This window comes from Budorcas taxicolor, chromosome 5 (assembly GCF_023091745.1).
Source record: "Budorcas taxicolor isolate Tak-1 chromosome 5, Takin1.1, whole genome shotgun sequence".
Taxonomy (NCBI): Eukaryota; Metazoa; Chordata; class Mammalia; order Artiodactyla; family Bovidae; genus Budorcas; species Budorcas taxicolor.
In genome coordinates, this window is record NC_068914.1 from 25964449 (window position 1) to 25981922 (window position 17474).

Consider the following 17474-nt stretch of genomic DNA (forward strand, 5'->3'; position numbering starts at 1 on the left):
CTAATAATAAAAGTTTGGGTAGTATTTTGTATGTTTTTGGAATTTGACTTGATTTTTCTAGTGATTACTTTTAAAATTTATTTTTAAAAGTATTGGTCTATGACATAATGGAAATTATTAAAAACAACACAAAACCCAAAGTGGTCCTGTATCACAAGTAGCTTGAGAAGCACTTGTTAACTGAAGAAAAGTGCTTGTATCTAAAAACTAAAGTATGCCAGTACCATAAAACAATATTTAAAGAATTTATTACAATAAACATTTAAAAATTAATGAAAGTAAAATAAAAAACAACAGCTAAAAGATGGGGAAGAGGAAAGTGAAAGAGAAAAGAAAGATTGATGACTGAAGAGGAAATCATAGCATACCATGATTCAAGAAGAGAAAAAGACTGTAATGGTCAGTAGTCGTAAGATATTTAATCAATTAGAAGATGACAAATGCCTATGAAGGAAGGAAAAGATTCTGGGGCCATAGAGATATTCCACGTAAACCTATACATTTATAAGACTGAAAAACAGACAATTTCCCAACCTCTTATTTTACTGGAGGTTGACTAGAGATGCAATGACTCATTCGGGAATCATACTTGTTTAAATGCCAACTGACAGCAAACTATTTTTGAAACTTCACTTTGGAATTATATTCAAAATTAGTTTTAAAAAAAGACGAACTTCATCACATTTATGTAACATTTTTAACCCCAAACATTATTCCAGCTGTTTCTAAAATAATGTTTTTCTAGTATTGTATACAGTGGAAACATTCAACTAGAATTGATCACTCACAAAACTATACTTACATATTCCTTCACGTTTTTCGTTTTCACAGCTTTGTATGAATAATATGCAGGATAAAGCATTCCAAACACCAACCTAAAAGCAAAAAGTGCAAGAAGATGAATCAAACATAACAATGGTTTTAACAGCTCATGAAAATTTCACCTGATAGAAAAGTAGACAGTACATGGAAAATACATGACGGTGTAAATGTATACAAAACCTTGGTGTATAAACTAAAGCCACTCAGAAAAGCAAAGGAAAAAAATATTTTTTGAAAACAAAAGGATAGTTTCAATATTTTACACAGGCTTATAGGAACAAAAGATTTATTTTAAAAATGGCCATTTAAAATCTTTTATTCCACAAAAAATATTCTGTGGATCCCGAACATTTTGGAAAATGGAACTATTTGTGCAAAATTTGTGCAAAATTGCAGAAAGTAAAATAAAAATTGTCCTCAGCCTACGAGTCAGAAATTACCACAGGCAACACTTTACTGTATGCAAATCCCATTTTTTATCCATGGGATGCAAACCTAAAACAGACATAATGTTTCCATACACACACACAATTTGTGATAATGGAAAAAGTGGTCTTTCACTCTGATTTCTAATTATGACAGTGTTGTGAAACAATATTTGATATATTTACTATAATATATATTAAAATAACTCAAAGCACTTTATGACAATTACTAACAGGATTTAATTCTAACAGATAGCATTAAATTATTTCACTAGATCCAAGGAGTGTGTGTGTGTGTGTGTGTGTGTATAGACACAGAAATGACATGACACAGTACACATTGGCATTTTCACGTAATATATCATGGAATTTTTCTCTTCAAATATTAGTCTACAGTATTGATATCTTCACTACATTCCATATTGATATTTGCCTGGTTTATTTTAACAGTCCCATATTTATAGGCTTTTGGTTAATTTCCAGATTTCTGCTATTGTGCTGTACTTAGTCACTCAGTCATGTCTGACTCTTTGCGACCCGATAGACTGTAGCCTGCCAGGCTCCTCTGTCCACAGGGATTCTCCAGGCAAGGCTACTGGAGCCGGTTGCCAGCCCTCCTCCAGCGAATCTTCCCAACCTAGGGATCGAACCAGTGTCTCCTGTGGCTCCTGCATTGGCAGGCAAGTTCATTACCCCTAGTGCCATCTGGGAAGCCTTTCTTAAGGCACAGGAGGAGTTATTTCCTCAGGGAAAGAATTCTAAAAAGGAATTTTCTTCAAACTTTCTCTGTAGTCTAAATAATATTGTGACCACACTGTCAAAAATTGTATTTTTCTGTGGTCATAGTTTCATAGCCAAAATTTAGACCAGATAGTGCTCAAATTGGCCCTGATAACAAGGGCAGATTGGTCCCAGCAGGGATTGTCCCTCTGGGGAAGTAGGGGTCTTAGTTTGATCAGCCCCAGGATGTTGATTATAGGAAAAAGTCTTGGACATAAGGGAACTTCAGTCCACTTTCCTATCCTATGTCAATAAAGAGCTCATATTTTTAGGCCATTTTTCTTATCCTTGGATCACAGGTATAGATAGGTTGACCAGTCATTAAAAAACTTTTTTCCAAGAAGTTCCCAGGTGGGGTGTGGAAACTTAGAGGAAGTGCTTCCCATATTAGCTTGAGCAGCTTGTACCAGGTGTCTTCACACTATTGCACATAATAGAAAAAAAATTTCTGTGCACACAGATATTCACTTCTTGGTTGTGATGTTGCTGCTTCAAAAAGTATAGACATTTTTGCCTATTACTGAATATGCCCTGCAGAGATGGAGTTCTACTTTACATTCCTATACATTGCCAATCGTGTGTGTCATGATTTTTTAAAAAAGCTTGCCAGCTAAATAAGAGATACATCATCATCTCATATGTTTTAATAGTTAAAGTATGAGTTTTTTCCCAAGTGTTCACTGGTTTTCTGATACTTGAAGTGTATGATATTCTGTTGTCTACTTTCCTTTTTGGTTTATTTTAAAATAGAGTTTTAGACTAGTTTTATTTTTACAGAAAAGTTGAGAAGATAGTATAGATAGTTCCCAATAGCCTACACTGAGTTAGTCCTATTAATACTACCTTGTATCAGAGTATGGTATATTTGTCATAATTAATAAATCATTTAAACTATATTATTAACTAAAGTCCAGGCTTCCCTGGTGGCTCAGATGGTAAAGAATCTGCCTGCAATGTGGGAGACCTGGGTTTGATCCCTGAGTTAGGAAGATCCCCTGGAGAAGGGCATGGAAACCCATTCCAGTACTCTTGCCTGGAGAATTTCATGGACAGAGGAGCCTGTCCGTGGGTTATAGTCCATTGTGTTACAGAGTCAGACATGACTGAGTGACTTTCACAAAGTCTGTACTTTATTCAGATTTCTTACAGTTTTTACCTAGCATCCTTTTTCTGTCCCAGGATCCCATTAAAGATAGCATATTTATAGCTAGTTGTCTTCCCTCCTTAGGACTCTTGGCGGTAACAATTTCTCAGACTCCTTGGGAAATGATCTGGACAGTTTTGAGGAATACAGATCAACTACACTGTTGGAATACCAGACCACCTGACCTGCCTCTTAAGAAATCTGTATGCAGGTCAGGAAGCAACAGTTAGAACTGGACATGGAACCACAGACTGGTTCCAAATAGGAAAAGGAGTACATCAAGGCTGTATATTGTCACCCTGCTTATTTATGCAGAGTACATCATGAGAAACGCTGGGCTGGATGAAGCACAAGCTGGAATCAAGATTGCCAGGAAAAATATCAATAACCTCAGATATGCAGATGACTCCAGCCTTACGGCAGAAAGTGAAGAAGAACTAAAGAGCCTCTTGATGAAAGTAAAAGAGGAGAGTGAAAAAGTTGGCTTAAAGCTCAACATTCAGAAAACTAAGATCATGGCATCCAGTCCCATCACTTCATGGCAAATAAATTGGGGAAACAGTGGCAGACTTTATTTTTTGGGGGCTCCAAAATCACTGCAGATGGTGATTGCAGCCATGAAATTAAAAAAGACGCTTACTTCTTGGAAGGAAAGTTATGACCAACCTAGACAGCATATTAAAAAGCAGAGATATTACTTTGCCAACAAAGTAGTCAAGGCTATGGTTTTTCCAGTAGTCATGTATGAATGTGAGAGTTGGACTATAAAGAAAGCTGAGCTCCAAAAATTGATGCTTTTGAACTGTGATGTTGGAGAAGACTCTGCAGAGTCCCCTGGACTGCAGGGAAATCCAACCAGTCCATCCTAGAGGAAATCAGTCCTGAATATTCATTGGAAAGACTGATGTTGGAGCTGAAATGCCAATACTTTGATGTATTCTGATGGAAGAGCTGACTCATTTGAAAAGACCCTGATGCTGGGAATGACTGAAGGCAGGAGGAGAAGGGGATGACACAGGATGTGATGGTTGGATGGCATCACCAACTCAATGGACATGAGTTTGAGTGAACTCCGGGAGTTGGTGATGGACAGAGAGGCCTGGCGTGCTGCAGTCCATGGGGTCGCAAAGAGTTGGACACGACTGAGCGGCTGAACTGAACACTGTAGGAAACTGCTCGACAGGTATTTGCTGATGTTTTTCTCATGATTAGATACGGTATGGGTTTTGGTGAGGAAAATCACAGAAGCACAGTTCTATCACATCATATTATATCAAGGGCACATACTAGTAGCGTGACTTATCACTGTTTCGTCAGCCCTGAACACCAGGCTGAAGCAGTGTCTGTTCGATTTGCCATTGTAGGTTCCTCCCCGCCCTGCGATGCTTTCCATGCTGTAGTCTTGGGAAGGAAGTCACAATGCACAGGCCATGCTTGAGTGAGGAGCTGATTTCTACCTCCTTGAGGGTGGAGTAGCTATATAAATTATTTGGAATTCTTCTGCATGGGAGATTTGTCTATTATTCCCCAGCCATTTATTCAATAATTTATTTACATCAATATGTACTTGTATGTTTATTTTACACTTTTTAGGTTTTAATCTATTTGTTACTCCAAAGCTTTGAACGTTGGGAGATCTTTCAGTTAGTTCCTGCATCCCTTTGATATACCTCTATAATTGGGAGGGACTGTTTTTTTAAGCAATTACTAATTACTTTCTGGCACTATAAAATGGACCTGGCTCATACCATGTAATAATTCCTGTTGCATTCCTAGAATCAGCCACTTCTCCATGGAGCCTTGGTTTCCTTTATTGGACAGTGGTATTTAAGACTGTCTGGTATTTAAGATCTGAGTGCTAAGTGTGCTCATTGTTACTGGAGTGTAGGTGATTCAAGGGCCTTGTGTGTTTTGTATGTTAGCCAGTATTTTTCTAGGTTATTATCTTTTGATTTTGTTTATGAAGTTTGCTCAAATACATAATGTATTATGTTTGCCAGGGCTGCCATAACAAAATACCACAGGCTGGATGGTTAAAACAACAGATGTTTATCGTCTCATAGTTCTGATGGCTGGAAGTCCAAGGTCAAGGTGTGGGCTAGTTTAGTTTTTTCCTGAGGTCTTTCTCTTGGATTGCAGGTGGTCACATTCTCACTGTGTCCTCATATCATACCTTGGTCTCTGTGTGTGTCCTAATCCCTTCTTCTTCTTGTAAGAATACCAGTCATATTGGATTACGGCCCACTCTGAATACCTCATTTTAGCTTACTTGCCTCTTTAATCTTATCTCCAAATACAGTCACATTCTGAGATTATTGGACGTTAAGACTTCAACATACAAGTTTTGGGAGAGGGACACCATTCAGCCCATAACACATACTAATTTAAGGACTTTCAAATAAGTGTTTCCATTTAAATATGCATTCTTAGACTGAGAGCAAGTGAATATATCTTTATATGAGAGATACAGAGAAAGACAGATTTTTAGTGCATTTATAGTTTATCTGAGGGAGGGGGGATGGGCTATAAATCCCTGGTGAGTCATCCTTCAGAAAGCTGAACCACGCGTTCGGGGCTCATGTCACCAGGTCTGAGCAGTCTTCTCCTGCTCGGGATTTTATCCTCACCAACTGAAAGCCGCATCATTAATACTCTCCGTTATCTAATACTACTACCCTGTGAATGCTACCTCACCAGAAGCCAATTCCCAGACTCTGGCTATGAGACTTTTAGCTGTGCCACAGAGCCTAGGGCGTTTCAGTTTAACACGGGCACGTTACAAGGCACAGAGGCTTTCCACCTTAGTGGTTTCTAAGCAATCAGCTGACTTAGCACCTGAGGTGTAAACGAGAACACAGCTCTCAGGTCTGCTATGGGTTCATCCCCACTGCCAACCTAAGGTATAATCCCACCGTCAGCCACCGCAGATAAAGTTTACATACTCAAGTTAATCATTTCAGTCTACTTTGTATTTCCTTTCACAACTGGGACACAATCAACATATTATCTTCCATATTCTCATACAACCTAGTACTAGTAGCTGGGTTTAAATTCAACATGAACTTCTCCATCACTGTCAGTGTATGAATCTTTTATTTCTCCTTCCCCGGCTATATCACACATTCAATCTGTTACTCAGGTTTCTCCTCGGGGAGCACCCATGCATCCATTCTCTTTTATTTATATACCAGTGGCCAGTGATACATCTGGACTTGTGCCATCTCATCTGACTTACTCAGTGGTTTTCCCGACACCGCTTCTGGCTCCACTGCCAGATCAGTCTTCCTAACACACCTGCTGTACTGCCTTGCTTACAGACTTTAGTAGCTGGCCTCTTCACCTGCTTGCCAACCGGTCCATGTGGGGACTCATCAGAACGTAATTTGGAAAACCACTGCCTTATATGAATCATCTGTTCCAGCATGGTTTCCTTAATATGCCTCTTGTATTTCTACTTCAGTCCTGGAGTGTGTGCTTCCTGCCTGCAATGTCTCCTTCCCTCCTTATCCTCCCTTCCCTCCTCTCCTTTCTTTCATTTTTTTTTCCCTGGCTTAATTAACTTTTTCCCATCAGGATCCCACCTCTTCCAGAGACTTCTAAATTACTTTTATTGTGAATTTTAGAATTTGTTAGCATTACTCGTTTTTCCTTTAGCATACTCTATTTTAGATTGTTTGTATTAATGTATACATAACTGACTTTGAAAATAATTTTCTTACATATAGTAAGATTTGGTGCTATGCATACAGGTGTTTTGCCTTTATTTTTTTAACCTCTGTATTGAACAGAACCAGTCAAATGAACAAATATTATGTCCCTAACACCTAAATGTTGTAAAGAGTAGAAACCAATAATGTATTTCATTTGGAACATGGAAAAGATTAAATGTCTTAGTGAATAGTGGGACAATTTTTAAAGACCACCACTGTTCATATTATAATTTATTGCTCCAATGAGAATATATTGGATAATTTATTACTAACATTGTAATATTTTCTCAGTTATTTTTTGGGTTCATTTCCTTTAATATTGGGCTCTATTGTAGATGTTTGCAACCTGGGAGGTCACGCATAAAGCCAAACCATGAGGACATAGTGTACAAAAGCAAATAAAGTTTATTTTAGAAGGCCACCTACAAGATAAACTTACAGTTTAGAAAGGGAGTATTTACTACAAATAAAGTTGACCTATAAATATGAATATCATTTCAGTTACAGAGGCAGGAAGAAATAGTTGCTTATTTCCTCTTAATCTTATTTTTGCCTAAAGAGGCGAGAACTTTGCCAAAATACTCATAATACCCTTTCCTCCCATTAAGGTAAAGTTGCCTATATGAACACTGACTATGCTGAAAAACACTGCTTAAAAAAGGAAATAAAATTTATGGGAATGCAGTAGTGAGGATGGTTCTTGTATCATTTTTCATATATGAAAAATACTTGAAATAGCTATCTTCTGGACAGATGTTAAGACACAATCCAACTTCCACCAAAATTGTCTGAAAATTACATGTTCAAAGGGCAATCTAAGAAGCAATGAATAAGGGTGCGCTCAATACTAGAATTAATGTCATCAAAGCATAAAAGTTAAGGATCAATTCATATAAAAACTGGTTAAATACTTTTCTGATTAAGATTCTAAAAACGAAGTTATTGCAGAATTTTTGGAAGATATACAAAAGCACTAAAAAGACAATAAAAATCACCAAGAAATTCCATGACTGAATAAATCATCTTTCTTTTATAAATGTATTTGTTACAATTTTTACAAAACTTTTCACAAGCCTGATATATCAAAGTCTTTCAAACTTTTAAAAATGCATCAATAATATTTTAACAAAAAACTGATCAATTTAACATTTAAACAAATTACAAAAGCACTAATTCCAAGGATTTAAACTTCCTTTTTTATTACTCTTGTCATTCTTTTAAAAACACTGAAAGGGCTTCCTTGGTGGCTCAGTGGTAAAGAATCCGCCTGCCAATGCAGCAGACACGGGTTTGATCCCTGAATCCAGGAAGACTCCACATGCCGCAGAGCAACTAAGCCCGTGTGCCACAACTACTAAGCCTGTGCTCTAGAGCCCAGGAACCACGTGTCAGAACTGCTGAAGCCTGCATGGCCTAGAGTCCAGGCTCGGCACCAAGAGAAGCCGTCACAATGAGAAGCCCAGGCACTGCAATGAAGAGTAGCCTCTGCATGCCACAGCTAGAGAAAAGACCTAGCAACAAAGAACCAGCACAGCCAAAAATAAATAATTTAAAAAATGAAAAATAAAGCCACACACAATTAGAATAGTGTTAATACAACAAATCCCTCTATCAGCTAGTTTTTTAAAATTAAAGTATAGTAGATTTACAATGTTGTAATTGCTGTAGTAAATCAACTATACTTCAATTAAAAAAAATTGTCACCCTGCTTATTTAACTTATATGCGGAGTACATCATGAGAAACGCTAGGCTGGAAGAAGCACAAGCTGGAATCAAGACTGCCGGGAGAAATATCAATAACCTCAGATATGCAGAGGACACCACCCTTTTGGCAGAAAGTGAAGAGGAACTAAAAAGCCTCTTGATGAAAGTCAAAGAGGAGAGTGAAAAAGTTGGCTTAAAGCTCAACATTCAGAAAATGAAGATCATGGCATCTGGTCCCATCACTTCATGGGAAACAGATGGAGAAACAGTGGAAACAGAGCCAGACTTTATTTTGGGGGGCTCCAAAATCACTGCAGATGGTGACTGCAGCCATGAAATTAAAAGACACTTACTCCTTGGAAGAAAAGTTATGACCAACCTAGATAGCATATTCAAAAGCAGAGATATTACTTTGCCAACAAAGGTCCGTCTAGTCAAGGCTGTGGTTTTTCCAGTGGTCATGTATGGATGTGAGAGTTGGACTGTGAAGAAGGCTGAGCGCTGAAGAATTGATGCTTTTGAACTGTGGTGTTGGAGAAGACTTTTGAGAGTCCCTTGGACTGCAAGGAGATCCAACCAGTCCATTCTGAAGGAGATCAGCCCTGGGATTTCTTTGGAAGGAATGATGCTGAAGCTGAAACTCCAGTACTTTGGCCACCTCATGCAAAGAGTTGACTCATTGGAAAAGACTCTGATGCTGGGAGGGATTGGGGGCAGGAGGAGAATGGGACGACAGAGGATGAGATGGCTGGATGGCATCACTGACTCAATGGACGTGAGCCTGAGTGAACTCTGGGAGTTGGTGATGGACAGGGAGGCCTGGAGTGCTGCAATTCATGGGGTCGCAAAGAGTCGGACACGACTGAGTGACTGAACTGAACTGCATTGCTGTAGTATAGCAAAATGACTCAGTTATACAGATACATGTATTCTTTTTCATATCCCTTTACAATATGGTTTATCCAAGGATACTGAATACAGTTTACTGTGCTATAAGGTAGGCTCTTGTTTATCCATTCTATATATAATAGTTGGCATCTGCTAACCTATAACTCACAATCCATCCTTCCTCCACCCCTACCTCCTGGCAGCCACAGGTTTGTTCTCTCTGAGTCTGTTTCTGTTTCCTGGATGGGTTCATCTGTGTCATGTTTTAAATTCCATACATAAGCGATACCATATAGTATTTGTCTTTCTCTTTCTGACTTACTTCACTTAGTATGATAATCTCCAGTTGTACCCATGTTGTTGCAAATGATGCTATTTTGTTCTTTGTTATGGTTGAGTAGTATTCCCTTGTATATATGCACTACATCTTTATCCATTCATCTGTTGATGGACATGTAGGTTGTTTCCATGTCTTGGCTATTGTGAATACTGTTGCTATGAACATAGGGGTACATGCATCTTTTTGAATTATAGTTCTGTCTGGGTATATGCCCAGGAGTGGATTGCTGGATCATATGATAATTCTATTTTTAGCTTTCTGAGGAAGCTTCATACTGTTTTACATCATGGCTACACCAACTTACATTGCCACCAGCATTGAAGGAGGATGATTGCCTTTTCTCCATACCCTTTCCAGCACTTATTTGTAGACTTTTTAATGATGGCCATTCTGACAGGTGTGTAAGTTTGATTTTCATTTCTCTAATAATTAGTGGTGTTGAGCATCTTCTCATGTGCCTATTGGCCATATGTATGTCTTTGGAGGAATGTTTATTTAGGTCTTCTGCCCATTTTTTTGATTGGGTTGTTTTTTGTTGTTGTTGTTGAGTTACATGAGCTGTTTTTATATTTTGGAGATTAAGCCCTTGTCTGTTGCACTGTTTGCAAATATTTTCTCTGTCTGTAGGTTGTCTTTTCATTTTGTTTATGGTTTCCATTGCTGTGCAAAAGTTTGTAAGCTTGATTAGGTCCCACTTGTTTATTTTTGTTTTTATTTCTAGTGCCTTGGGAGACCTAAGAAAACATTGGTATGATTGTCAGAGAATATACCATGTAGTTTTAAAAATTAACAGTGATCCAGTCTTAACATTTTGGCATTATCTTTACAAGTTTATCTACAATCTTACAATATTATCTTAACATTTTAAAGACCAATATTAAAAAAAGTTCTAATTATGTTATAAAATATCATAATTTAAACATAATCAATTGACATCTTAGAGCACATAAATTTTTATCCTTAAAAGTCTTTTTATAATGACAACTAATAGCAATTATTTATCAACATTTTATATTAGGCAGGATATTAAACACTTTTGAGATATCATTTCAACTTAGTTCTCATATTAACACCTAGAGATAGGTGATATTTTCATACCTATTTTATAAATGCAAAAACTGAGCCTTATAGAAGTTTTAAAAAAATCCATTGTCAAATATCTTGTAAGTTTATTGGCTACATTCAAAGTCAGGCATTCTCACTGCAAAATCCACACTTAAACTGTTTATTTCCTAATGACATATTGTACAAGTGGAATAGCTAAGTCAAAGGGGCTGAGATTTTGAAGATCTTTGATATATATTGCCAAATTGCTCTTTGGAAAAGTAACATAATTTATATTCTTTTAAGGAATGTATAAAATACCCATTTAAGGACTATGTAATAACAAAAAAGTCAAACAAGTAAAATACAGTAGGAGATCCGGTAGGCATTTTTTCTAGTGGAGGAACCGTGTTTTTAAGATAATATATTGATTAGAACAATCACATGGTACATAAATTGATATTTAGAGGAAAACATCCCCAAATATTATAGTTAATGATGCTAACATTTAATTTCAGAACTATCTTAATTTTCCCTGAATTGTCTTTGTATTACAAGTTACTGCTCTAATAATAGAATTGTAACTGTAGTTTGTTAAAAGTAAGCATAACAAATAGCTTATTGCTGGTAATAAACCATATAACACCAATATGTAATATGACCATACTCATTGGCACCTGGGGTTGCTCAGTTGGCAAATTCTCCTTATTCCACTGCTTTCAGAATCATGCTCCCAAAAAAACAAAAAATGTTAATTATAGTGTTCTATCACATTAAAGGAGAAACTCAATGAGAAGAGAGATTAACTAAAATGGAATAGCTAATATTAAAGAAACAAAACATAGGATCGAAAATCAGAATGATGAAAGACAGATGTACCAGGCTCGTTATGGCGAGTCAGTCATAATTAACACGATACCATGTACAGTCTTAAAGAGCAATGCAAAATAAAACATTCCAGGCCCTCATCACAGAGTATAAACAAACCCCATCTGCCTGTAATTCACTTTACACTGAAGACTGAGACCAGTGAAATGAACATAAAATAGCCTGGCCTAAGGATAGTAAACGTGCGGAGGTCTCCCAGCTGTTCATTCCTGTGACCAAGAGAGAAACTGCTACGCATTCACTGCACTCTTTTCTGCCGACCCTGGTCTCGGAAACTTGTCAACACAGCACCAACATGAGTTCACAACAAAGGACAGACGCTAAGTGGATTTAACTTGCCCTTCCTTTTTGTTTTTGGCCATCCTTGTTTTAAACCTTTATTTCTCTAGGTGGTGTCATCCTAAATTTGGATCAAGCTCAACTACCAGGTTATGTTCTTAAACATCACACGTCTCTTCTTTGAGGGAAAGTCACTTCAATGGACTTATTATTACTTTTTAATAATACATTCTTGTTTCTTCTTGAGGTACAGTATAAGAAACTGCCCTATGAAACCCATGACTATAAATAACAGAGGAATAGTACTAACAGCATTGTGTATTATATTGGTATTCCTGTATATTAAATCTCATATGTGAGATTTACCTTGGAATTCAGCACTTAGCTTTCTTTGAAAAAATGATGCCCTACCTTCTATCTGATAAGAATTATATTGCTCCTTTTTTCCCTACCGACTAGTTGCCAGGAAGCCGATAACGCAAAATTTGTTGTTCAATCATGATGAGCCTTAGGATTGGCATATTTATACAGTACTTGTATTCAAAGGTTTTTATTTTCTATTTTGATTGCTATTTTTTCCTAGTCTTAATTAATTTTTCTTTATTTTCTAACATATACATTTGGCAAATGATTTCTCAGATAATTTGAAAAAACACAACAGAGCATAAACAAATAGTCAAAATGTACTGGTCACGACGACTAAGCACAGAATTCAGCTCTTGGTACCAGAGAACCAAAAAGGCATTGTTTAGTTTGGGTAGCTGAGTTTGGGAACCATGGGTGGTTCCCCAACTTAGCCACATGTTAAAATATTTTGGAGGGCTTCTTTTTAAATACTGTTTTTCTTGTTGTTTAAAATGTATAGGTAATCTAAAAAATAAAGTAGAAAATGTAAAGTAAAAAATCTCCCATTTTGAAACACTATTTCACCAAAGAAGCATGCAAACAATTTCCAGAATAGCTTATGGTCAACTAATTTGAATATAGAAAACACATGAATAGTCAAAATGGTAAATACTCAAACTTCTCATTTCCTAATTATCTTATTCAATTTTGCTATGCTCTTGAAGTTATTTATGGCTATTCTATGTGTACAGTGGAAATACTAAGTACTGTGGGTGTCTCGTCCCAGCTCCACGCTTGGTGACATCACACTGGTAGTGTGAAACAGGCTATTATTGTTGGGAGTATTTACATCATGGAAATTGGTAAATGTTATGAATCAGTCCCTTTGCTCCCATTGTTAAGCATTCCCAGCACTCCACTGCCTATATGTCTTTTAGCCAAGTGAAACTATAGTGTGCTTCTATCAGGAGGACAATGAAATACTATATGTAGAAAGAATTCACAGAATTTAGTGAAAACAAAAAGGCAGGCTATTCTGGCAACCAAGTTTATATTTATAAAAGGCTTCATGCAAGATAAAGAGGGCAAATGTATTTTGCCCTTTATCATAGTTCAATTCTGTTTGAAGATTAGGTCTCTAACATTAACACAGACTCTTGAGTTTTTAGAATAAAATCAGAATCTTAAACAAGAGGGAATTTTAGAAACAATCTATTTTATAACAGTAGTTTTCTGAATTTTTTCAAAGTAGTATTTTTCCCCTCAGAGGAAATCTTTCTTGGGATCATCAAAAAATAAGAGATGAATGCAAATAAATGAGGCAAATGCGTTAAGTTGTCCTAGAGAATTCAATTTAGTTTCACTGATTGTAGAATCCTCGGAGGAATCCTAAACCCTTAAACTATTTGAAAAGCTCTCTATAAATGGTTTGTTGCTGCTGCTGCTGCTAAGTTGCTTCAGTCGTGTCCGACTCCGTGCAACCCCATAGACAGCAGCCCAACAGGCTCCCCTGTCCCTGGGATTCTCCAGGCAAGAACACTTTAGAAGCTCCCAAATCTGTCCAGATACAAGGAACAACTGGGAATGAGAATCTTTGGAAGTGGGGCCAAAGAATCTGAATTTCTGAATTCTGCATCTTCAAGAAACTGAGGTGTGACGACATTAGGTTACTTTAGTTTTGGATTAAAGCTGATTATGATTAAGCAATATGCAGTTCATATGCTAAGGTCAAAGTGTATTTTTAAAAGTAATGTGAAAATGACTATAGGCTATCTTGACTATTCCCAAACTCCGTCCTTACTTAAACACTAAAATAAATGGTAAGAGATTATAAGGAGAAAGTTATATGAAGTGGTAAAAATTAGTAAATCCTTGAAAATAATAAATTTGTGCCTGTTTATGGCCAAATGATTACAGCTGGTACAGGGTCCAGTGATAACCCATGTATCTGTGTATATCCTTGCTAAATGAGTCATTATGCTACCGTTTAAACAGCCATCAAGTAGCAGAAGTTCATGCATGATTACCGCAAAATAATACATAACTTTGTATTATACAAATTTTAAGAAAAGATCTGTTGCTAAGAATTCTCTAGTAGAGAATTCCCACTTAGTAAAACACGTGGTCTTAAAGAAAGTATGAAAATTACAATCAGGAATAAAAAGCCCATGAGAAAAGCCCCAACCCTGAATACTTTAACCAGTGATACAAGTTTAAAACTGCCAAGGAGAAAAAAAAAACACAGTAAAAAAAAAAATTCCTTTGTAAGACTTTATACATGTTTTAATTATAGTCATCAAGAGCTATGAAGCTTGGAATTTTCATGTCGTCAGAGCTAAACTTCTAACTTTACTTCAGAGCTCTAATTTCTACTCTAAAAGGAAACCTAAAGATAACACTAAAGGGAAGAAATCAATCCACAGCAAATCAGACTAGTACTTCATCATCCTCTTCTCTCCCCTGGCCATCACCTCACCCTCCAACTACCAGGCCTACTGTGTGGTAGACCCAGGCTAAAGAAAAATATTCAAAAATAATGCTGAACTCAAAACAGAATATCCTAGAGAATCATCAGCTTTTGAGGCCCTCAAGGAACTAGGCTTCCTGTGGACAGTGCTGTATAGAATGCCATACATAACTAAAAGAAGACAACGTTTCCTAAAATCGACAGCATTCGCCAGTTTACCAGGTCTAATTTTTCCATTCTAATTGTCACTACAAATAAGAAACTCATACATAGGATAGGTATTATTGTTCTATCTCTATAGATAAGGCTCAGAAACCAATGATATTATGAATAAAGTACCCACCAAGTATCGAAGCCAAAGCAAAATATAGAACTTCCAATTTTAAAACCTGTGTTCTTTGCTCTATACCAAAAAACTCTGTAATTCATACAATGTGTAACCCCTAGCATATATCTTCAACATCAGTAGTTGAATGAAAATCAATGTTCAAAGTTATCTAAGTAATTGTGAATTGTGACCCACTAACGTATTACTGTCACATATAAAAAGATATCTGAGACCCATTTTCTAAAATTTTTATTAAAGTGTAGTTGATTTATAGTGTGCCAGTTTCTGCTGTACAGCAAAGTGATTCAGTTTTTTATATCCATACATACATGTATATAATTCTTTTTCATATTATTTTCCATTATGGTTTATTGTAAGATAGTGAATATAGTTAGTTCCCTGTTCTATATAGTAGGCCCTTATTTATATATTTTATTTTATAAACACTAGTTTGTATTTGCTAATCCCAAATTCCTAATTTACCCCTCCTCCCTTTTCCCTTTGGTAACCATTGGTCTGCGTGCCGGTTTCTGGTTTGTAAATGAGTTCACCCGTGTCATATTCTAGATTGCACATGTGAGTGATACAATATTTGTCTTTAACTGTCTGACTTACTTCACTCAGTACGGTAATCTGTTGGTTCATCCATGTTGGTGCAAATGGTATTACTTCATTCTTTTTTATGGCTGAGTAGTATTTCATTGTATATGTGTATCACATCTTCTTTATCCATTCACCTGTCAATGGACATTTAGGTTGCTTCCATGTCTTGGCTAATGTAAATACTGCTGTCATGAACAAAGGGGTGCATGTATCCTTTTGGATTATAGTTTTTTCTGGATACGTGCCCAGGAGTGAGACTGCCAGATCATACGGTAATTCTATTTCCAGTTTTCTAAGGAAACTTCACACTATTCTCCACAAATAGTAACTGTATGAATTTACATTCCAACCAACTGTGTAGGAGGGTTCCCTTTTCTCCACACCCTCTCGCCAGCATTTGTTATTTGTAGATATTTTAATGATGGCCATTCTGACCAGCGTGAGGGAATACCTCAGGGTAGTTTTGATTTGCATTTCTCTAATAATTAGCGACACTGAGCATCTTTTCATGTTCCTGTTGGGCATCTGTATGTCTTCTTTGGAGAAATGAGACCCATTTTTTGACTGTGTACAAAGTCTACAAAAGGAATATTGACATGTTTAATCAACATTCACATGCTCTACATTCCTATCAAAATTGTTAAGTGGCTATACTTGATGGAGTTAAGAATTACTCACATCATCTGACCAACCCCTGACTCTTGAATAACTCTCAGCTCAGAGAAACTATTTCTTTATTTAGCCCCTTAAACACAGGATCTGTTAAAACCCAAACTCAGCATTAGCCCCATCAACATTAAAGATAAGGAGAGTTTGGCTGTAATCTAAAGTTTAAAAAAGGCTTCTGGTGAAGAAAAATTGCACATAAACCACTTCTGAATATGTTGAGAAAACTTCCTCTCTTGAAGTACACGCCTCTACACAAATAAAAAGGAGATGAGTAAGAAAAGCCATAAACATGGGTTCTATCCTGACCTCCAAGTGAACTTCCCTGAATTGAACTCAGATTTAAAATTGCTGCCAAGTCCTCCCACTGCGCATTCATATCTGCTGTGCAATCCATACTGTAGTCATCTACAGTGCCCTCACAAACAAGCATAGCAACTCTCTCCTGGGCTCCAACCAGTCTAAAGTGAACTGAATTATTTTCCTTTCAAATAATCTGTTAATTTCTCTCCATTACACAAAAACAGATCGCACCGACGGCATACTTTGTGACAGGCACTGTATATTCCAGAAATAAGGATACCACTGTGAAGTCCCCATTGCTTTTTAATTAAAACTAAATGTGTGATGATTTGGAAATCAAAACAGTCTATTTTCATATTTCTTAAACCACTTCCTTCATTTCACTTGTTCACATCTAATAGGCCTGTTATTTCCAGTTCAATAATTTCTTTTTCTCATGCCACTCCTTAGAGCTAGAACAATCTTTCTATTTATGTTGAGAACTCTCCCTCTTTTCATAGGCATCCTGCGCGTTACTCTTTGTTTAATGAGGTTTAGAGAAGGTTTGGTCTCCTTATTTTGTTTAACAAATAATCAATAACAGAACTCATAAAAATCGAACCACCAGAACGTAAAAATTAAACATTGTGAAAGCATCTAAAGATAGTCTCTATGTTCTCTCGGAGGTGGTCAGCTGATGAGAGGATGTCTAAGTACTTTCTTTGTACAAGCAAATCAGACAGGAGGGAACTTTATAC

At 36.7% G+C, this 17474-nt stretch overlaps 1 protein-coding gene across 1 annotated transcript in view; it reads right to left on the reverse strand.

Annotated features, from left to right (window-relative positions):
- REEP3 (receptor accessory protein 3) overlaps window positions 1-17474 on the reverse strand; it is a 96841-nt gene that overhangs the window by 47080 nt on the left and 32287 nt on the right. Inside the window, exon 2 of the mRNA XM_052640376.1 lies at window positions 803-875. Coding sequence (XP_052496336.1) covers window positions 803-875 — 73 coding nt within the window. The remainder of the gene's footprint in view (window positions 1-802; window positions 876-17474) is intronic.